The 23,461-nt window shown below is 32.4% G+C and overlaps 1 protein-coding gene across 4 annotated transcripts in view; it reads left to right on the forward strand.

The window, feature by feature from the left end:
* Window positions 1-23,461, forward strand: part of LOC139512522 (uncharacterized) — a 99,211-nt gene that overhangs the window by 41,150 nt on the left and 34,600 nt on the right. For all 4 annotated transcript variants that reach the window (XM_071300223.1, XM_071300212.1, XM_071300202.1 and 1 more), the window contains 2 exons: window positions 16,574-16,681; window positions 22,504-22,643. In XM_071300223.1, the coding sequence (XP_071156324.1) occupies window positions 16,574-16,681; window positions 22,504-22,643 (248 nt within the window). The remainder of the gene's footprint in view (window positions 1-16,573; window positions 16,682-22,503; window positions 22,644-23,461) is intronic.

The following is a 23,461-nucleotide window of genomic DNA, read 5'->3' on the forward strand; positions in this document are numbered from 1 at the left end:
AATGAGACAGCTCTCCATGTAAGTCACACTTTGTATAAGTAAACCATTATAGGTCAAATATAAAATAAGAAGATGTGGTATGATTGCCAATGAGACAACTCTCTGCAAGAAAGTAAAATGACACAGAAATTAACAACTATAGGTCACTGTTTGATCTGTTCAACAATATGCAAAGCCCATACCGTATAGTCAGCTATAAAAGGCCCCAAAATGACAATGTAAAACAATTCAAATGAGAAACTAACAGTATAATTTATGTACATAAAATGAACGAAAAACAAATATGTAACCCATAAACAAAAGACAACCACAGAATTACAGGCTCCTGACTTAGGACAGCCACATACATAGAGAATGTGGCGGGGTAAAACATGTTAGAGGGATCCCAACCCTCCCCTCACCTGGGACAGTGGTATAACAGTACAACATAAGAACGAACTATAAAAATCAGTTGAAAAAAGCTTAACTCATCAGATGGATAAAAATACAAAGTACAGACTTCAACAGAAAGCCTTGGCTCAAACCTAAAAGCAAGCTTTTATTTGGGCCCCAAATATGATAAGTGTAAAATTTACCATTCAAACAGGAAAACCAACTGTCTAATCTATATAAAAAAACAAGAAACACGTATGAACCACCTCAACAAACTACAACCACTGAACATCAGGTTCCTGATTTAGGTTAGGTGCAAACAAATGCATGTGATGTAAATGTTTCAATAGAAACCAACCTTCACCCTTACCTGAAACAATCAAGCTTTTCTCAGACTGTTTATGATGTCATTACACTAATCTGTTGGATGTATATTGATTGATACTAAAGTTTAGGAGAAAATTTTTGAATCATAATATTTTATTGGCTTTTGAATAGCTCTCAGTAACTGTGAGTACTCTTAGAACATTTTTTTTTCTTATGACTTTGTACTTGTTGTTTTATTTGCTTTGTTCCAATCTGATGTGACCAGCCATTTCTATCGGCCTTTTACAGCCTGTAATTCAGTGGTTTTCATTAATTTGCTGCAGTCCTTTTTTTTTTTCGTTTATTATGCCCTATGCTGTAGTTTAATATATATAACCATAGTCTGTCTGCATGTCAATCTGTTTGTACGTCCTAAAGTTGGTTTTCCTTCTCTTACTTCAATTTGCCTCACCTAAAAGTAATGAAACTAATACACAATGCTTATTACCACAAAATACAGATCAAGTTTGAATTTTGGTGGACCATGTGTCACTATAACAGTTCTAGAGTTATGCCCCTTTACAAATGAAATAATTGCTGATTTTTTGTTTCCATTCTCTAACTTTAGTTTGCCTTAACCAAATGTTATGAAACTTATACACATTATGCTTATTACCAGAAAATACAGATGATGTTTAAAATTTGGTGGAGTCACTTTAACCATTCTAGAGTTATGCCCCTTTACAAATGGAAAAATTGCTGAACTTTTAGTGTTTCCGTTCACTAAGTTAGGTTTGCTTCATTTGAATATCCAATACTTATTACTACAAAACTCAGATCATGTACAAATTTGGGTAGCATCACTTGTACCTTTCTATAGTTATGCTCTTTATAACTTTATATGATATGGAAGCTGGGGCATGGCATCTTCTGTATCACATGGACACGTACCTTATTTATTTTTTGTTGTATTAAAATCAAACATTGGCTGCTTTATGGTCTTTCATTTGAATTGTTTAACATTTAATCATGTTAGGCCTTTTTATAGCTGACTATATTGCTATGGATTTTGCTAATTGATGTTTGCCTATATAGACCTGTAGCTACTTAAATTATTTCATTTTGAATCAGTTGGACAGTAACCACCTTTCCTTATTTGATATTGTTTTCTTATAATATGCCAATTTTGTCTGGTTCAAGACAGTTTAATTCTATTTTACTCTTTAAAGAATGATGGTTTGAAACTTTTAAGAGATTGCATAATTTCTGAAGAACTCACAATTAAGGAAATAAAAAAAGAAAAATGAATATTTTGCTTCATAATCTCTTAAGGATAGATGAAATCTGATGAGCTGAACATTTAATAAAGAAAAAGTCATAAATCTTAATGTCTTCAAAGGGATTAATTAAATTTTAGCCTTCAAAGATCTTGATAATTGTTCCTGGAACATTTATTTAGTGGTTAATACTATAAAATCTTTCTGCTTTAAGGGGAATATTGGCTTTTTCCAGTGGCATATTATACTTGACAATGACTTTTATGTATTTTTTGGAAATGTTTTGCATGTTAAAAGATTTGGCCCAATTTGCTTTTAAACTCTGCAATGCTTGATTTTTGGAAAGATTGGAAATTGATCTAAATCTTTCCTCAGGCACTGGGCTGCCTAACAATACGACAGGTTAGCTACTATAACTGCATGTATTCACACTGAAATATAGTTCCCTATAGTTCTCATGTATGTGCACATAATACATATATATCATACCTGTCAACTCACCCGTTTTTTGCGGGTGACACCCGTTATTTTCACCTCTCACCCGGGAGTTTTTCTTTACCCGGCGGGTCCCGGGAATTTCTAACATTACCCGTTTCACCCGGATTTCTGACCGGAATTGTTTCCGGTATTTAGAAGCAATACGACCTTCGGTTTTATCGGTCTTTTTCAATGTAACCAAAAGTCAAAATGTAGGACTGTTTACCTGAGCTACGTAACGATATTAGTAAGAGGAAAAAGTATTCATGTTCATACAGTAAATGTTGGGAATCGGAATTTAAATGGGTTAAACCAAGTGAAAGGAGCCAGAATGATGCTTATTGCACACTTTGTAATTCACATATCAATGTTAGCGCAGGGGCAAGAAATGATCTTGTCAGACATTCTAAAACAATGACTCATTCAAAGTTGGAAAAATCTCAGGCAGAATCTAAGGGCATGGCATCTTTCTTCACAAAGACCAAAAGTGTTTTGGCTGATAAAGTAACTAATGCAGAAACTTTATTTTCGTACTTTGTGGCTGAGCACAAATTTTCCTTTGCAGTAACCAGAGACATATATACATGTATATATGTCTCTGCAGTAACTGACCATTTCACAAAATTGTGTAAATTAATGTTCTCTGACAGTGAAATAGCTTCAGGTTATTCCTGTGGAAAAACTAAAACCACCCAAATAGTAAAGAGGGCCCTTTCAGTTGAAAATAACAAAGTGGTAGTTGAAAACAAGCCAAGATTTTTTGTTTTGTCAAAACTTGCTAAAACATTACTGGTTTTGCCAAACAGCAATGCAGACAGTGAGAGGGCATTTTCTTTAGTAAAGAAAATAGCTACAGAGTTTAGGGCTGATCTTAATAAGGATACACTGTGTGCTCTTCTTTCTTGTAAAATGAATACACATTTGCATTGCTATGAACTGAAACCAAGTGCAGTTCTTTTAAAGAATGCCAAGTCTGCTACTATGGAATATAACAATAGTCTGAAATAAACTTGTATACATGTTCTAACTGTTTCATATACATATTGACTATATAAATTATATGTAAACATATTTTTGTTCTTCAATTGAGCCCGCAAAATGTCGTACGCGTTATGACCTGAGATTTTTTTTCTCAATGCAGGTCATGACCTGACTTTTCATTTTCAGAGGTTGACAGGTATGATATATAAAACGTGAAAAATGGGAATATTTTTGGAGCAGTTCATTCAAGAATGCATGTAATTAAGGTGTGTTTATGTGCAGGCTTTTTTTAAGCATTAGGTAATTGAGTATTGATACAATACTTGTATGATTGACAACTGTCATTATCACCAAACAATCAGGGACAAGGTGGACCTTAAATTACAATGCCCCACCTCTTAAACTGTCAATCAAATTGCCCACATTACTTATCAACATCAGTGTTACATAATTGTACAGACCCAATAAACATCTCAATACACAAATATTTGACATCATAATTGAATACACAAATGTATATATTAGATGTTTGATATATAAGGATGATAGATTTATTTATTGCCTTTTACTTTTGATCTACATTACATAAAGTGATTCTGTAAATTATGTCTGAAAGATAAATGATTAATTAAGGATTAACATGATCTTTAAAAAAAAATGAAATATAGATATAAATATGAATATAAAAAAGGTATTCAAGTTAGGCCTATAAATTACTTGAAAAATTTCCAATAATCATCTGTAATAAATCAACAATTTAGGTTAGTTCACTTTTTTTTTTTTATCAGAAATTGGCTTGAAACAGTTTTAAAATTTAAAAACTTTTATTTATAACAAACAATTTTTTATTAATTTAATACCCATCAATCATTATGTCTATTTTAGTCATTTGAATTTTTATAAGAAGTGAATATATATTTTTGCTATCAAGAAAAATCTGCATTTCAATAAAATAAGTTTTTTTAATTTGTTTACATTGAAAAAGTACATTTTCAATGCCCTGTGCTGAATAAATACTTTAAAAATTGATCAAAAGGCACTCTACAACTTTTAATCTTCAATGTCATATAACCTATGTTTCAACTAACAAAATGCCCCAAAACAACATTTTTAGATTATATTTGTTGACTGCCTTTAAAGTTCTTAACTGTAGGTCTAGAACTTATGTCTTACAAGGAATTGGTAACATTTACTATAAGAATTTTTGATTTGCATTTTTTTGGGGAAAGACGTCTTCAAGCCGTCAATTCCCTAATGGGGTTGGCCAGAGTATCATTCCCTCACGTCAATCATTTTGTTTTGATAGTTTGGAAACCCCCTCAAAATGTCATACTGAAATTGATGACAAGGAGAACAGATTGACTTTAAATACATTTTTTACACATTTCCCTTCTGTTTCTCGTGAAATTATCGTATATTGAGCTTTCCCTTACACTATATACACGTTTTAATTACAGTCCGGAAAAATCAGTATTACGAAATATTCTAAATATATCTAACCTAGTGACGTCATTCATTGTTGGAATGCCACACAGGGATATCCTTTATTCATTATAAAAACCAGTCACAGTATTTGTATACTAATTTAAAATCCGTATTTGTTAAATATAAACCTAATGATGTTTGCTGTAGTGTAGATCATTCACACACCAACATGCAATGCTTTAATCTGAGGCTATAATCAGATAATTTGTAGGTCAACTTTCGCGGTAAACATTGTCAATGGGGATACATGAGATTGGGGAGAGAAACGACAGTTTTCATTGTTTCTGTAAAGTTCTGTTTTTAGAATCTTCCTCCAATTCAGGAGCACCTCCATTGATGAGTAATTATACACTAAAATCAAAGTAAATGTTTCTGAACACTTAAAATGTGACATTTAGTATATGATAAGTAGTCTTGTATATAAAAAAATTTTGTGTACCAATATTGAAATGGTTAAAAAAAAATTAAAAAAATTAAATGTTGCTTTTTGTAGTTTATACCTATTGAGATTGGGGAGAGCAACTGCAGTTTTCATTCTTTCTGTAAAGTAATGTTTTTAAAATCTTTCTCCAGTTAAGGAGCACCTCGATTGATGAGTAATTACCCACTAAAATGAAAGTTAATGTATCTGAACACTAAAAATGTCACATAAAGTATATATATGATAAGTAGTCATCAATTTAAAATAATTTTACGTACTAACATAATTATTGTAGTGGTCATTATTTTTTTCATTTTTTTTTAAAATATTGCTTTTTGTAGTTTAAAGCTATTTATTCATGAATTTTACAGCTATATCAAAATATGGGATCCGGAAACAAACTTCACACAGCTTATATCAATCATATTTGATTTTATAAGTACATGTATCCCTGTGATGAGAGTTGTAACTGGGAACTTTATCAATGGAAAATTAAATCTGAATAGATTTTTCAGTCCTCACTTTCTTGAGAATACTGTCACAAAAAATTGAGAATGGTCTTAGCCTGCCGTTCAGTTGTACATAATTAAAATTCTAAAATATATTGTATTAGTTGTTAAATTCAATTGAATTTTAGATAATTAACTCCCAACTTTAATCAAATGTTTTGATTTAGAAGGTGCAGATCTCATTGGTCCAAATTGTCTCTATGATGAATTCTTGACTAAGGAAATGAAATAACAATAAACAACAATTAGTTTCATTATTGTTAGTCTTTCTATATGTTCTAGTTGTTCTTTTGCTCATTCTTTGTTTGTAGACTATCAAAAGATACCCCCTAAAAATTGAAACAATTGCCATCTTTTCCCTCAGAGCTCTTCAGCTCTTTGATTTTTAAACATGTTTAAAACAGGCAACATTATTTGGATAAGATATTAAACTGCAGTTTAAATAAAATCGTGCAAATTAAGAGACCCATATTATTTAATTTGAGCTTATTTTATCTTCATACTGGAAAAGCACTTTTATTCCTGCTAGAACCTTGCTGTTTTCAGCAATAATTATATTAGATGTATGTTTCATTATAATACGTTATTCTGATTGGCTAACTAGCAATCTCGTGATATTCCATAATCAATTGCATTACACAATGCAACTTTTCTTTCATGATGACACGAGGTTCCACAATAAAGTGCACAGGTAAATGAAATTAAAACTTGATAAAAGGCGTGTTTTCATGTTCCTATAGGTAAAAATGTAATTATAAGTATTGAATGCTTTTTTTTTGTAACTTTATAGGGTTGTAAAAGCGTTGACCGTGCGCACATTTTTAGTATGAAGCGCTTTCGCGCTTCATTCAAAATGTACTTCGGTCAACGCTTTTACACCCCAATAAATTTACAAAAAAGAGCATTCAATTCTTAAATACTGTTTTATTAATGTTCTTTGTCCCCACCATACCTTAATATGAAATTATTCAAACTACTCTTCCAGCACTTTGATTATTATAGAAGCTGGAAATAAAAAAATTATGGAAACTTATTTACAGAAAAATAGGGAATTTATAAAACAGAGAACTACATAAAACCATTTGCATATGAGCAATTTATCACAAGTAAATTGACTTGAAACTGTATAGATTAACTTTGTTTTATCCTTGGATTGTTTTAATAAGTCATTTCTATTGATTAATATCACTTTGACATTAACAATGTATAATAGAAGGATTAATTTTGACTTTTTATTCTTTATTCTATTGATATATTTAAAAAAACATATTTTTAAGTGTCTCTGGGATTGACAAAACTGATTTTTTTCCTGATAACTAAATAATAGTGCTGAAACAATATCTTTCTCTAACACAAAACACAATATCTCCATTTTTTTAAATTTGTCTTTATCTCTATGAAAATTTTCAATTGTTTCTAAAAAAAAATACTATTAACCAATGTTATTGGTAAAATTTAGGCCAAGGTAAAATAGTCTGTATAAATCCTTTGATGTCGTTTAATTGCTTTTTGTTTGTAGTTGTGTTCATGATGTTATCTATCATCATTTTCTATAATTGTTTACTGAATGATAAGGATTACTTCACTAGTTTTATATTGATGGGATGTGCAAGATCCTCATGGGTTAAGTCATTTTAGGTTGTAAGAATTTTTTTTTTTTTATCATTTGCGGTCTTGACCTTAATGTAGCGTGTTAGTTTAATTTTAAGACATTCTAGCAACCCTCAAGATGAAGAGCATTGATAAAAGTCAAGCTTTTGAAATATGATATTAATGGTCCCCTCACACAATTACATGATTGAATTTTCTGATTTTCTGTTTGGGTTAAAGTTCAAACCTGATTTCACTTATTGGCAACTGCAAAATTATGATTGCTATTAAAAATCTACTGATATCAATTTTCAGTACATAGGCACTAATGTTTTACATATCAGTTCAAAATCAATTGTTTAGAGAACACTTCACCTTCTAAATCACATCTGAGCTGGATACATTACTGAAAGTTGATATCATTTTTTTATAAAACTTGAAATAATGACAAAAGACCTCTTTGTAACATTTTTAGTGTTTGTGTTGTAATCACTCTTACTTTGATATATGAAATATTGAAGCATAAACTTCTCTTACAACTTAACTTAAAAATAGAACTTCCCTTTTTTTCCTGTTTATACATTTATATTGATCGAAAAGATGCATATATTATATACTGTTACATACCTGAACATCATTTTTTTATTTGATTTGGCATTTAAAAGAGGGACGAAAGATACCAAAGGGACAGTCAAACTCATAAATCTAAAACAAACTGACAACGCCATAAGTGACATAGTTGATAAATGATAAAATCTACATAAAAGGAAAAATCATTTTTGAAATAAATGTTGACTTAAAATTCCCTTGATGCATTTTTCTATTAAAATGGGAGCGGTAGTATCATGTCCCTATAGGAAGTAATAAACGACTCATAAACCATTAATAATTAGTTCATAGGTACTTCCATTTCACAGGTAATAATGACAATTCTCTGATAAAGTGTAAAATGACTCTGCTTAAACTTAATATATACTAAATCTAAAATGAATTGTTGGCGATTCCTCAGAGAATTAACCATTTTAGAATCATTAATATTTCAATTAAAAACTGTTGCATTGTTTAGAAATTGACAATAAGAAAAGTCCTAACGTAAATGCGATGAAACAATATAAAATACAAGCTTGTTGATGACTTGAATATGACGTAAATATTTACAAAGTTTGGAAAAAGGGAACCAACATTTGAGTCATCAGATCAAAAAGTGGATAAACATTTCATGATCCTAAACTGAATCTGTCTCTCAATACATTATAAACATTTTTCACTATTTTTTTTATCATCTTTTTATACGACCGCAAAATTTGAAAAAAATTTCGTCGTATATTGCTATCACGTTGGCGTCGTCGTCTGCGTCTGCGTCGTCGTCGTCCGAATACTTTTAGTTTTCGCACTCTAACTTTAGTAAAAGTGAATGGAAATCTATGAAATTTTAACACAAGGTTTATGACCACAAAAGAACGGTTGGGATTGATTTTGGGAGTTTTGGTTTCAACAGTTTAGGAATAAGGGGCCAAAAAAGGGCCCAAATAAGCATTATTCTTGGTTTTCGCACAATAACTTTAGTTTAAGTAAATAGAAATCAATGAAATTTAAACACAATGTTAATGACTACAAAAGGAAGGTTGGTATTGATTTTGGGAGTTTAGGTCCTAACAGTTTAGGAATTAAGGGCCAAAAAAGGGACCCAAATAAGCATTTTTCTTGGTTTTCGCACCATAACGTTAGTATAAGTAAATAGAAATCTATGAATATGCCGAATCTAACTGTCATGACTGTGTATGTAGATTCTTAACTTTTGGTCCCGTTTTCAAATTGGTCTACATTAAGGTCCAAAGGGTCCAAAATTAAACTTAGTTTGATTTTGACAAAAAATGAATCAGTTAGGTTCTTTGATATGCTGAATCTAAAAATGTACTTAGATTCTTGATTATTGCCCCAGTTTTCAAGTTGGTCCAAATCGGGGTCCAAAATTAAACTTTGTTTGATTTCATCAAAAATTGAATAAATGGGGTTCTTTGATATACCAAATCTAACTGTGTATGTAGATTCTTCATTTTTGGTCCTGTTTTCAAATTGGTCTACACTAAAGTCTAAAGGGTCCAAAATTAAACTTAGTCTGATTTTAACAAAAATTGAAATCTTGGGGTTCTTTGATATGCTGAATCCAAAAATGTACTTAGATTTTTAGCTCACCTGTCCCGAAGGGACAATTGAGCTTATGCCATCACTTGGCGTCCGTCGTCGTCCGTTGTCTGTCGTCTGTCGTCCGTCGTCTGTCGTCCGTCGTCTGTCGTCGTAAACTATTTCAAGAATCTTCTCCTCTGAAACTACTGGGCCAAATACTTTCAAACTTTAACTGAATGTTCCTTAGGGTATCTAATTTATAAATTGTATCCGAAGTTTTGATCTATTAAAAAACATGGTCGCCATTGCTAAAAATAGAACATAGGGGTCAAATGCAGTTTTTGGCTTATAACTCAAAAACCAAAGCATTTAGAGCAAATCTGACATGGGGTAATATTGTTTATCAGGTCAAGATCTATCTGCCCTGAAATTTTCAGATGAATCAGACAACCCGTTGTTGGGTTGCTGCCCCTGAATTGGTTATTTTAAGGAAATTTTGCTGTTTTTGGTTATTATCTTGAATATTATTATAGATAGAGATAAACTGTAAACAGGAATAATGTTCAGCAAAGTAAGATTTACAAATAAGTCAACATGACGGAAATGGTCAGTTGACCCCTTTAGGAGTTATTGCCCTTTATAGTCAATTTTTAACCATTTTTCGTAAATCTTAGTAATCTTTTACAAAAATCTTCTCCTCTGAAACTACTGGGCCAAATACTTCCAAACTTTAATTGAATGTTCCTTAGGGTATCTAGTTTGTAAATTGTATCCGAAGTTATGATCTATCACATAACATGGTCGCCATTGCTAAAAATAGAACATAGGGGTCAAATGCAGTTTTTGGCTTATAACTCAAAAACCAAAGCCTTTAGAGCAAATCTGTTATGGGGTAATATTGTTTATCAGGTCAAGATCTATCTGCCCTGAAATTTTCAGATGAATCAGACAACCTGTTGTTGGGTTGCTGCCCCTGAATTGGTAATTTTAAGGAAATTTTGCTGTTTTTGGTTATTATCTTATATTATTATAGATAGAGATAAACTGTAAACAGGAATAATGTTCAGCAAAGTAAGATTTACAAATAAGTCAACATGACGGAATTGGTCAGTTGACCCCTTTAGGAGTTATTGCCCTTTATAGTCAATTTTTAACCATTTTTCGTAAATCTTAGTAATCTTTTACAAAAATCTTCTCCTCTGAAACTACTGGGCCAAATACTTCCAAACTTTAACTGAATGTTCCTTAGGGTATCTAGTTTGTAAATTGTATCCGAAAGATATGATCTATCAACAAACATGGTCGCCATTGTTAAAAATAGAACATAGGGGTCAAATGCAGTTTTTGACTTATAACTCAAAAACCAAAGCATTTAGAGCAAATCTGACGTGGGTAAAATTGTTTATCAGGTCAAGATCTATCTGCCCTGAAATTTTCAGATGAATCAGACAACCTGTTGTTGGGTTGCTGCCCCTGAATTGATAATTTTAAGGAAATTTTGCTGTTTTTGTTTATTATCTTGAATATAATTATAGATAGAAATAAACTGTAAACAGCAATAATGTTCAGCAAAGTAAGATCTTCAATTAAGTCAATTTGACCAAAATTGTCAATTGACCCCTTAAGGAGTTATTGCCCTTTAAAGACTTTTTTCACAATTTGTTCATCATGTTGACTTACCTTAAAAAATCTTCTCCTTTGAAACTGCTGTATCAATTTCAGCCAAACTTAGGCTAAATGAGTTTCAGAGTATCTAGTATGAATTTTATATTTTATTTCCTTGTATGTCAAGAAACATAGCTCCTATGGCTAAATTAGAACATAGGAGAAAATGTTATCTTTCTTTGTCCAGAATCAACTGAAATCTTTGTTATATACAATATACAATGTATATTCACTTTTTACTACCAACTGATAAATTAAAATAATCTTTACCATTCAGTGATAACAAGCAGTTTTTTTACATCTTAATATTTTATGATGTATTTAAATGAGTAGTTATTGTTGCAAACTCCATTAGAAATTTTAATTGAGATTAGTTTTGGAATAAGGGAAAGGGGGATGTGATTAAAAAAATTGGGTTCAATTTTTCTCATTTGAAATTTCATAAATAAAAAAGAAAATTTCTTCAAACATTTTTTTGAGAGGATTAATATTCAACAGCATAGTGAATTGCTCTAAGAGAAAACAAAAATTTTAAGTTCATTAGAACACATTCATTCTGTGTCAGAAACCTATGCTGTGTCAACTATTTAATCACAATCCAAATTTAGAGCTGAATCCAGCTTGAATGTTGTGTCCATACTTGCCCCAACCGTTCAGGGTTCAACCTCTGCGGTCGTATAAAGCTACGCCCTGCGGAGCATCTGGTTTAAGTTTCAGAGGAGTAATGATAACATGCATTAAGGTCAAAAGGAGTAGGTCTGGTAAGGACCGATTTTGGCCTCAAATTTCAGGTTCATCTGACGAAAGATTTTGACCACTTTTTAAACACTTAAATGTCTATTTTATTTGAATAAATTAGTTTATGTGAAAGATTTTAACATATTTAGTCATTAAAAACGATCCGATTCAAGCTCAAATATGAAAAATCTACCTAATATGCCGAAATGTCACTTTTCAGATGGTTTTTGGTAAAAATGAAAGTGTTCATCCTCAACCTTTATATATGTTATGTATTATCATAAAATACAACTTACATTTAAATATTAAGGATGAACACGAATGCGGCCACTTTCGTTTAACACGAAAACTGTCTAAAATTTAACTAAAATGCTAGAATTATGAGGATTTCAGTAATTTAGCATGACTTAATGGTGCTAGTACCGGATATATGTGCATTGTATTGTCAAAAACAGCCCATATTTATGTAGCAGAAGCATTCTACTGTCCAATAAATAACTAAAGGTTTACATTTTAACAATTTTGTAAAACTGCTATATTTTGGGGCCAAAAAGGGGTCTTACTGAACCTACTCCTTTATAACAGCAACCTAATCCTCATTTTTCATGTCATTGACCAAGGATCTCAAATCAAAAGGTGTTTAGGACTTGCAGCTTATTAATAACATTGCTTATCTTTAATGTTGAATGCGATTTAACATCAGTTTGACGACTGACATTTAAAAAGGTTCATAGAAAGTGGGAACACATAGGATGTCAAATGCACATCTGATATTATATATACTAGATGTCCATTCATTATCTTATGTAGCAAAAATTGCTATTTAGACTTTTATTTTGGGAGGGGTCAAAAGAACGATAGGGATAAAACCACAAGGTCTTTTGAAGTTTCCACTTAAATACATTTTGGAGAAAAGACATAATATAAATAACTGATTCTTGCCTTTTTGTCCTTGGACCATTTACCTTTTAAATTGTTAGTTCTAATTCCATTTGTTTTACCAAAATCCCTGCAACTGGCTTCTCATGAATACTAATGAATAGAACATCAAAGTTATTTTGAGAAGTAATTTGCCGTGACTTGCAGTGATTACAATTTTTATCCCTGGATTTGTCACGAATTCGAAATTATTGATTAGTATTACATGATGTTTAATGGGTTGTCAGGGGAAAAGGTTTACCTACAGAAAGTAGGGTATTTTTTAGCCAGCTTAAACTGCATAGATCTATTGTCTAACTGCAGACTGCATGAATATCTCTGAAGGTGTAAGGGATCGTGGAATATACTGCTTTAACCTCTGTCCATCAAATTTGTTAATATATTAGTCCTTCCATCATTATTTTTTATATCAACTTTGCAACAATTAGATTTGAAATTTGACATTTAGAAGGACATTTGTGAGATGAAATTCATTTTCATGGCATTTGCTCACCTTTTTATGGGATAATAGTCCTTCTATCAATCTTTTTAGCTTACCTATCCCAATGGTCTAAGTGAGCTTACCTCACCTCTTAGGTGGCATCAAGCTCAACTGTTTACTTTTACTAAAATCTTCTCCTCTGAAAATGCTTGGCAAAATTTAATCAAACTTTGCTAAATCATCATTAGGGTATTTAGTATTAAAAATGTGTCTCACGGATGATGTTGCCTGCCAACCAAGATAGCCAACATGGCTAAAAATAGTTTTGACCATGTAAAATTTATGTGATATTTGTAGTAAATTTAAACCTTTATCTCAAAGATTTTCAACTTGAATTCAATTCCTTTCATGACATCAGAAGAGTAGGCAAGACATTTCAGTGTGTGCACTCTTGTGTAATCTATTGATGATAGTCTGCTGTTCCGATTTAGCTGTTAACTTTTATCATTTGTCACTGAAAGAAAATGAATTATTAAGTTGGGACCACACTTGTACATTAATTGTCTGACTGCTGGACATCATAGTTCCTGAACTGGCAATAACCTGACATTACAAAAAAAGAGTTTTCAAATTGAGGGGAAAAAAACATATGGCTGTATAAGTACTCATAATTAAGTATTGAAATTTTCAAAAACGTGACTGCAAATATTACAATATTTATTACTATTGTTACGAAGAAAAATACTTTTTTAAAAGGTTACTTGCTAATGGATTAGGGGCAAACTATCCCACCATTATTATAGACTTAAGTGCTTTTTTGTTCTGATTTTTAGTTAAGTGTACATTTTTTCATAAAGATATTGTTATTCCACTGATGAAGATCAACAGTAGCAAGGTTAAGATCTAGAATGACTATTACAAACAGGACACATGTCCATGTGCCAGTACCAAGTGGGTAGCTGATACAAATATTCTGAATAATCCTAAGTAATAAACAAACATTATTTAATTATACCTTTCAAGGTTGAAAAACATTTTGTAATCCTAAAGTTATCTGTTAATTACAGCCAATAAAGCTCTTGTTCAATTCTACAGAGACCTGTCATAAAAGTAATGAACAAACAGATAATTAACTGCTCTGGGATTTAGACAGTAGAATGAGAAAAACCTTTTATTTGTTTTTGTCACATAATCTGAATGCAATAGTCACTCCTACATAATGATAAAAAGTTTGCCTGACCTTCATTGAAAAAGATATTCGTTAGGTATTTCAGTACATTGTGTCTGAAGAGAAATCGTTATTTAATAGTTATTTTATTTTAGTATTCTTATGTATAAAAGGACAAGAGATAGAATGATTGCCAATGAGACAACTCGTCACAAGAGACCAAATGACACAGAAATAAACAGCTATAGGTCACCATATGGCTTTCAACAATGAGCAAAGCCCATACCACATTATGCACTTTTGGAAATAAGCTTTGGTGAAGTAAATCAAAATTTTACTTAGGAAAGTCTTAAATATGGTATGCATAGATATAGGAATATGTGGTATGTCAGTGCCAATGAGACAACTGTTCATCCAAGTCACAATTTATAAAAGTAAACCATTAATAGGTCAAAATACGCTCTTCAACACAGAGCCTTGGCTCACACCTAACAACAAGCTATAAAGTGCCCCAAAATTACTAGTGTAAAACCATTCAAATGGGAAAACCAACTGTCTAATCATGATAAACAAGAATGTGTCCAAAGTACACAAATGCCCCACTCGCACTATCCTTTTCCATGTTCCATGGACCGTGAAATTGGGTAATAATCTAATTTGGAATTAAAATTAGAAAGATTATACTATAGGGAACATATGTACTAAGTTTCAAGTTGATTGGACTTCAATTTTATCAAAAACTACCTTGACCAAAAACTTTAACCTGAAACTCCCACTTTCATTTTCTATGTTTAATGGACCGTGAAATTGGGGTCAAAAGTCTAATTTGGCTTCAAAATTAAAAAAGATTATATCATAAGCAACAAGTTTACTAAGTTCCCATGTTGATTGGACTTCAGCTTCACCAAAAACTACCTTGACCAAAAACTTTAACATAAAACTCCCACTTTCATTTTCTATGTTCAGTGGACCGTGAAATTGGGGTCAAAAGTCTAATTTGGCTTTAAAATTAGAAAGATCATATCATAAGCAACAAGTCTACTAAGTTTCAAGTTAATTGGACTTCAGCTTCATCAAAAACTACCTTGACAAAAAACTTTAACCTGAACAGACGGACGCACAGACGAACGGAGCCACAGACCAGAAAACATAATGCCCCTCTACTATCGTAGGTGGGGCATAACATAAAAACAAGAAACGAGAAACACTTGTGAACCACATCAACAAACTACATCTACTGAACATCAGAGTCCTGACTTTGGACAGGTGCACACAATTGCAGTGGGTTTAAATGTTTTAATGGTACCAAACATTCACCCTTATCTGAAACCATAGTGTAACATCACAACATAGAGAGACACTATCAAATATCAATTGGAATGGCTTAACTCAATCAAAAGACATATTAACACAAGTGAACATACACTGATCGAATAAACTTGATCTATGATACAATGTAAATACAAAATCAATAAAATAAGGGATGAATAATTATGTATAGTTATTTCAATTCAAATGCAATAGCAGTTTTCTGTTATTGTTTCAAATGGATATAGCTGGAATTTTCTTTGTAACTGTTGTCTTGTAATAGTTGTGGGTGGGGACTTGAAGATGTGTGTTATTTATGACAACTGCAGCGTCGATATGAAAATAAGAATTTGGTATGATGGGCAATAATATGAGACAACTCTATACCAAAGACTTAATGACTGAGAATTTAACAACTTTATGTCACTGTACAGCCCTTAAGAATGAGCAAAACCCATACTGCAAAGAAAGCTTCAAAAAGCCTTGAAATAACATGTAAAACAATTCAAATTTTGAAGAAAAACAAATATGTAAACCATATACAGCAACAAACAACAACTTATTAATTACAGGCTCATCATACTTTAGAAAGGCACCTACAGAATCAGACAGGCTAGGGTTGTGTCATAACCTGGGACAGTGGTGAAACAGCATCACATAAGACCAAACTATCAAAATGATTATGCTCTCAGTACATTTGATGAGACCCTGAAATGGCCCTGTAATTCTAGCGTTATTTTTCTGAATTTTATGTGTATAAAATGAGAGCTTTATGGTTGTTTATTTCAGCCATCCATGGGAAGCAATGGCCAGGACCACCAAGGGAGATACAAGCAAAGGTTACACAGGTCAAGAATGAAACTCAGGCTCAGTTTTCATGGAAACCACCATATGATGGTTAGAAATATTATATAATGATACAACTTAGGCCACAATGGTTAAACTGTGATGATTCCCTATTTTCAATTACTGTAAATTCAGAAATAATTGCTTGCATTTATTATTGCGATTTTGTCATTTCAGACTAAAATGCGATTTTAATTTTTGCTAAATTAAGAAAAATCCTGTTTAATTCATATGAATAATTTCAAAATACGAGTTTAAATTATTGCGATTATAACCCTGTCGCATTTTTCGCAATAATAAAAACATCGCAATAATTTCTGAATTTACAGTCATATATTAACTCATATTGCCTGAATTTTGTAATTATTTTTATCTGGAGACATTTAGATGGCAAGGGCAGAGAAGATGTGGGCGTGGCTTTACTAAAAGCACGGCAAATCAAGCATTCTAAACTTTGAACTGGTTATATAAAACTTAAAAGAATAAATTAATTCTATTATTTTTCTCTCAGTATCCAAGCTTTATGCATTATAGATTTGCAATATGTTTCTCGTTAAAGACAGATTTTCACCCAACTAGTGCACATTGTTTAAAGGTTAAAAAGACATGCACTTGGAAATCATTAAAAAGTGCCTCAAGTTTGAGGAACTCCTCATGTATAGTCATGAATAGCTAATTAATAGGATAATCTTTGAAGTTCTTTGGTACCAATATATCTGTTAATAGATTCCAAGACTTATTCATAATCCAGCATTTATAATAAGACTTAATTGAAAAAATAAGTAAGCTTCAATGTGAACATGAAAATTAAATGTTAAAGCATTTTTTTATACAAGAAATATGTGTAGGTGTTGCATTATATATTCATAGGTATAGGAAGATGTGGTATGAGTGCTAATGAGACAACTCACCATCCAAATAACAATTTATAAAAGTAAACCATTATAGGTCAAGGTACAGCCTTCAACACGGAGCATTGGCTCACACCGAACAACAAGCTATAAAGGGCCCCAAAATTACAAGTGTAAAACCATTCAAACAGGAAAACCAACGATCTTATCTATATAAAAAACGAGAAACATGTATAAATCACATAAACATACAACAACTACTGTACATCAGATTCCTGACTTAGAACAGGTGCAAACATTTGCAGCGGGATTAAATGTTTTAATGGTACCAAACCTTCTCCCTTTTACTGAGACAATAGTATAACATCACAACATAGAAAAACACATGATAAAATATCAATTAGAAGGCTTAACTCAATCAAAAACGGTAAATTAACACACTATGAACGAATAAATTTGAGATGCGATACCTGTATGCATATAATAGTAATGTTGAAATATGAATACCTTTGGTAGTTTAATAAAAGACAATAAATCCTATTATTATAAGGAATTCTGATTCAAAGAGATGGAAGTGATCAAGCAGATATATAAGCACACCAGTAGGGTCATATTTTCAATTAAAAAAAAAAAGGAGTTTCAGAAATCAATGTCTATCTACATTTTGAGGTGTGAAGATTTGGGCATAATAAATTTCATCATGAAAATAAGAAGATGTGGTTTGATTGCCAATGAGACAACTCTCTATCAGAGACCAAATGATATAGAAGTGAACAGCTGTATATTCATATCCTTTCAAGTCCAATTATTTTTCAAGCCTTGCACATGAAGTATTACCTAATCTTTAAACTTTACTCTGTAATTAAGAATTAACAGTTTTCTTGGATGTTGGTTAATTTATCTTGTGACCTTGATGATTATTACACAGAAAACATGGAGTATTAAGTTAATATTGGTCATCTATGATCTAGACACTCGAGTGGGTTTAAACAATATCTTATTCAATAAATCAAATCATGCTGTATATTTTTTTATACTTTGTAAACAATAGGATCCAGAATCAAGCAACATGGCTTATTTTAATCTAGTCTCAAATAAAGATGTTGACATACAAAAAAGTAAAATCACAAAAATACTGAACTCTGAGGAAAATTCAAAACATGAAGTCCATAATCAAATGGCAAAATGAAAAGCGCAAACACATCAAACGAATGAATAACAACTGTCATATTCCTGACTTTGTACAGGCATTTTCCTATGTAGAAAATGGTGGATTAAACCTGAGTTTAAAGCTAGCTAAACCTCTCACTTGTAAGACAGTTGCATCAAAACCAATTATATTGACAACAATGTGTTAACAAAACAAACACAATACCGGGTAGGTAAAAATGACACAAATAGGGGTACAACAACAACATAATGAATACTTGGAGCGTACTCCCTCTATTTAATTGACACTAAAATTATAAATTGCTCTACAGATTTCTGCTGCCACTTCCATTACATTCATGTCCTGTTTTAAATATTGATACAAAAAATTGCTGTTGATACCAAAACATTTATGAACTGGTTTTTTTTCATTGACAAAAAAAAAATTGCTGTCATTACCATTACATCATGAACTGTTTCATTCATTGACAAAAAAAATGCTGCCAGTACAATTATATTAAAAAGACAGATTAGGCATGTGTCACTAGGTCAGTTGTTCTAGGCATGTGTCACTGGGTCAGTTGTTCTAGGGATGTGTCACTGGGTCAGTTGTTATAGGGATGTGTCACTGGGTCAGTCGTTCTAGGCATGTGTCACTGGGTCAGTAGTTCTAGGCATGTGTCACTGGGTCAGTCGTTCTAGGGATGTGTCACTGGGTCTGTTTTTCTAGGGATGTGTCACTGGGTTAGTTGTTCAAGACATGTGTCGCTGGGTCAGTTGTTCTAGGCATGTGTCTTTGGGTCAGTTGTTCTAGGCATGTGTCACTGGGTCTGTTGTTCTAGGCATGTGTCACTGGGTCAGTTGTTCTAGGGATGTGTCTTTGGGTCAGTTGTTCTAGACATGTGTCACTGGGTCTGTTGTTCTAGGCATGTGTCACTGGGTCAGTTGTTCTAGGGATGTGTCTTTGGGTCAGTTGTTCTAGACATGTGTCACTGGTCAGTTGTTCTAGGCATGTGTCTTTGGGTCAGTTGTTCTAGGCATGTGTCACTGGGTCAGTTGTTCTAGGGATGTGTCACTGGGTCAGTTGTTCTAGGCATGTGTCTTTGGGTCAGTTGTTCTAGGCATGTGTCACTGGGTCTGTTGTTCTAGGCATGTGTCACTGGGTCAGTCATTCTAGGCATGTGTCACTGGGTCAGTTGTTATAGGGATGTGTCACTGGGTCTGTTTTTCTAGGGATGTGTCACTGGGTTAGTTGTTCTAGGCATGTGTCACTGGGTCAGTCGTTCTAGGCATGTGCCACTGGGTTAGTTGTTCTAGACATGTGTCACTGGGTCAGTTGTTCTAGGCATGTGTCTTTGGGTCAGTTGTTCTAGGCATGTGTTACTGGGTCAGTCGTCTAGGCATGTGTCACTGGGTCAGTTGTTCTAGGCATGTGTCACTGGGTCAGTCGTTCTAGGGATGTGTCACTGGGTCTGTTTTTCTAGGGATGTGTCACTGGGTTAGTTGTTCTAGACATGTGTCGCTGGGTCAGTTGTTCTAGGCATGTGTCACTGGGTCTGTTGTTCTAGGCATGTGTCACTGGGTCAGTTGTTCTAGGGATGTGTCTTTGGGTCAGTTGTTCTAGACATGTGTCACTGGGTCAGTTGTTCTAGGCATGTGTCACTGGGTCAGTTGTTCTAGACATGTGTCACTGGGTCAGTTGTTCTAGGGATGTGTCACTGGGTCAGTCGTTCTAGGCATGTGTCACTGGGTCAGTCGTTCTAGGCATGTGTCACTGGGTCAGTTGTTCTAGGCATGTGTCACTGGGTCAGTTGTTCTAGGGATGTGTCACTGGGTTAGTTGTTCTAGACATGTGTCACTGGGTCAGTTGTTCTAGGCATGTGTCACTGGATCTGTTGTTCTAGGCATGTGTCACTGGGTCAGTTGTTCTAGGGATGTGTCTTTGGGTCAGTTGTTCTAGACATGTGTCACTGGGTCAGTTGTTCTAGGCATGTGTCTTTGGGTCAGTTGTTCTAGGGATGTGTCACTGGGTCTGTTGTTCTAGGGATTTGTCACTGGGTCTGTTGTTCTAGGGATGTTTCACTGGGTCAGTTGTTCTAGGGATTTTTTTTATCAAATTGGTCTTTCTGTACTAATCTTTGTAATGAAATACTAGGTTGATAACCATCATTCATAGACATCTGATCCAAAAGGAGGAAGTTAAAAAATGTAACAAGTGTTGCCTGAAGTATAAACTAATTTAACATACAACAAATATATACCTAAATAATTCTTCTTTGAAAAGACATTGATCAGAAATACAATAGATATGTAATATGTTTTAATAAGACGATAATGTATCTCAGATGATACATAGCTACGAATGCAACTGGCTTTATAAGGTTTCAAAATTATGGCTCTATCTTTAGATATATATATCTTTCATAAGAAGGAAGTTAATATTTATTGGTTAAAATATGAAAAAATATATGAGATTTTGAAATTGATGTCAGCTGCAAGGTTTCCTCAGCAGGTTTCAGACAGATTGTTAAGGAATTTTAGAAAATGAAAAATGCAATTTAGGTAAACTACAGTACTGAAAAACAGAATTTAGATACTTAAATGCACTATATGATTAATTTTTAATAAAAAAAGTTCTCCCTGATTGTAAGGTTCACATGTCTGTCTAGGTGGGTTCATCTGACTTGGCCTTGTTTTCATGGTTCATTGGTCAATGTTAAGTTCTCCTGATTAAGTCTGTTACTCACTATCTTTGAGTTGTATTTGTAATTCTTCTGTTTCAAATGTTTTATTCAAACACTCCTGTCTTTGGCTTTGTTAGTTTGGGATATTTTTGTCATTTGTCAGGGGTTTTTTTTATTTTTCATTTTATCTTATTTATTTATTTGTTTGTTTATTTGTTTGTTTATTTTTTCTTAGTAGATATCACTCAGTGTATGTATTTTGAATTTTTTATTGTGTTTGTTTTTCTTTTCTTTCAAGTGTTGATTTGTGTTGATTTTGAAATGTTAGAAGATTATTTCAGATGAAGTTGTACATTTCTGTCTGGCATGCATCATCTGAAAATGACCTCATTTTCATATCTTATTGGTTTATTAAGCTTTCATGGTTTGGTCTGTTTCTAGGATATTTAAGCATTCTGTCATTTCTATTTGGTGTATTGCATAAATTTGAATTACAAAAGTGTTTTTAAAGTCTTTTCTGCAAGTATCATGGCTATATATGTATTTTTTTTATTTATTTTTTTTTTTTTTTTATTCAGACTGATCTTTAGGAATCTTCATGTCAAAACATGCACATAACCATTGCTAAATATAAGTGATATCTAGTAAACAAAATGTGCATAGTGGGTGTAAATGAAATCAGGTGGAACATTTCTTCTACGATCAGATACACTTACAAGTTTTTACTTTTAATCTTTACATAATGATGTTTTCAACCCTCTGATGATTTTTTTCCTAAAAAATCTTATCTGCTGAATCAGATTTTGTTTTTTTTTCAATATTGCCATACATGATGTCTGAGTTATAATGATAAAAGCATATTTATGGTTGTTTAACTTGACAGCAGAATGCAATTTATTGAGGAAAAAATTATGTCATCATCAATTTCAAGTAGAAAATAAAACATAAAACATTTGGATAGAATTTAATTGATTGAATCAGATGCTGCAAGATAATACTACAAGGTCAATCGGGTTTTATTATATTGAGTATTCAGACATCAGGGTCATGTGAATTAACTGGACGATAAAACTTAACCACCGCTTCTATATTATACTTTTTACTGTTGTGAATATCACACAGAAATAATAAATATTTATTTCACAAAAATTTAGAAAAGCCAAATAAAACATGATCTTTTTTATTTCAGCTTCCATCCACTCCTTGAAAGGATTTCTTTTAAGAATAACAACATTTGAAGACGTGAGGGGAACATTTGTTGCAGGAAGTCCATGGTGTTTCTACTTAAATTTTACCAACAGCTCATGGACAGAATCTCCACATGCTTACGTACGATAGCTATAAATAGATATCTTATTTATATCTTTCAAAATATGAGCAGTAAATGCTCATAGTATTTGCCTGACTCTGAAATGTCCCCAAATTAAAATTTAATGTAAATAAGCCAACAATATCACTGTCTTTCAAAAAATATGTCAATTAATTTGTTCACTTCTGTTATAACTTTGGTGGTGGATACTTATTCTATGAGAGAAAAACCTGTGTTCTTGGGCCTTTCAGAGGTTGGAAGTCCTAGAATCTTTGTGATGCCGTATGTAACGAAGTTCCCACCTGCCATATGTTCATTCAATCATCATTGTCTGTGACCTCATTTTCATGGTTCAGCGCCTGCTTAAAAAAATGACTAGTTACTTTAGATAGTAAATTTCCTTTTTAACAAAAGTAGAATATTTTACTGTCGTCTGGCATCTTTTAGATGGGTTCAAAGAGATCACCATAAGTTGTAGCACTTATTTCTCTTCTCAGAATACTTGTTATTAAGTTCATACACTTAATTCAAAAACAGAGTTTCTAAATGAAAAGTGATAAAAAAAATAATTCTTTTTCTTTTATAATGGAAGGCCTTAGTTCTTGGTAAACATTAATGGTTATTTTGTCAGTACCTGTTTGATGGAAAAAGGACATGATGAATAGGTTTTGAAGAGATTTTTTTTTTTTTTAAGTTGAAGAAAAAATCCATTATACAATATCTTGTATTAAATTTTATTGATTTCTGCTAATAGCATAGAGTGAGGTTGAAATTTTGAATGAATACTGAACATGGCATGTAAATTAATAAATTAAAAAATCATTGCTGTGTTTTAATA

This window comes from Mytilus edulis, chromosome 1 (genome assembly GCF_963676685.1).
Source record: "Mytilus edulis chromosome 1, xbMytEdul2.2, whole genome shotgun sequence".
Classification (NCBI taxonomy): Eukaryota; Metazoa; Mollusca; class Bivalvia; order Mytilida; family Mytilidae; genus Mytilus; species Mytilus edulis.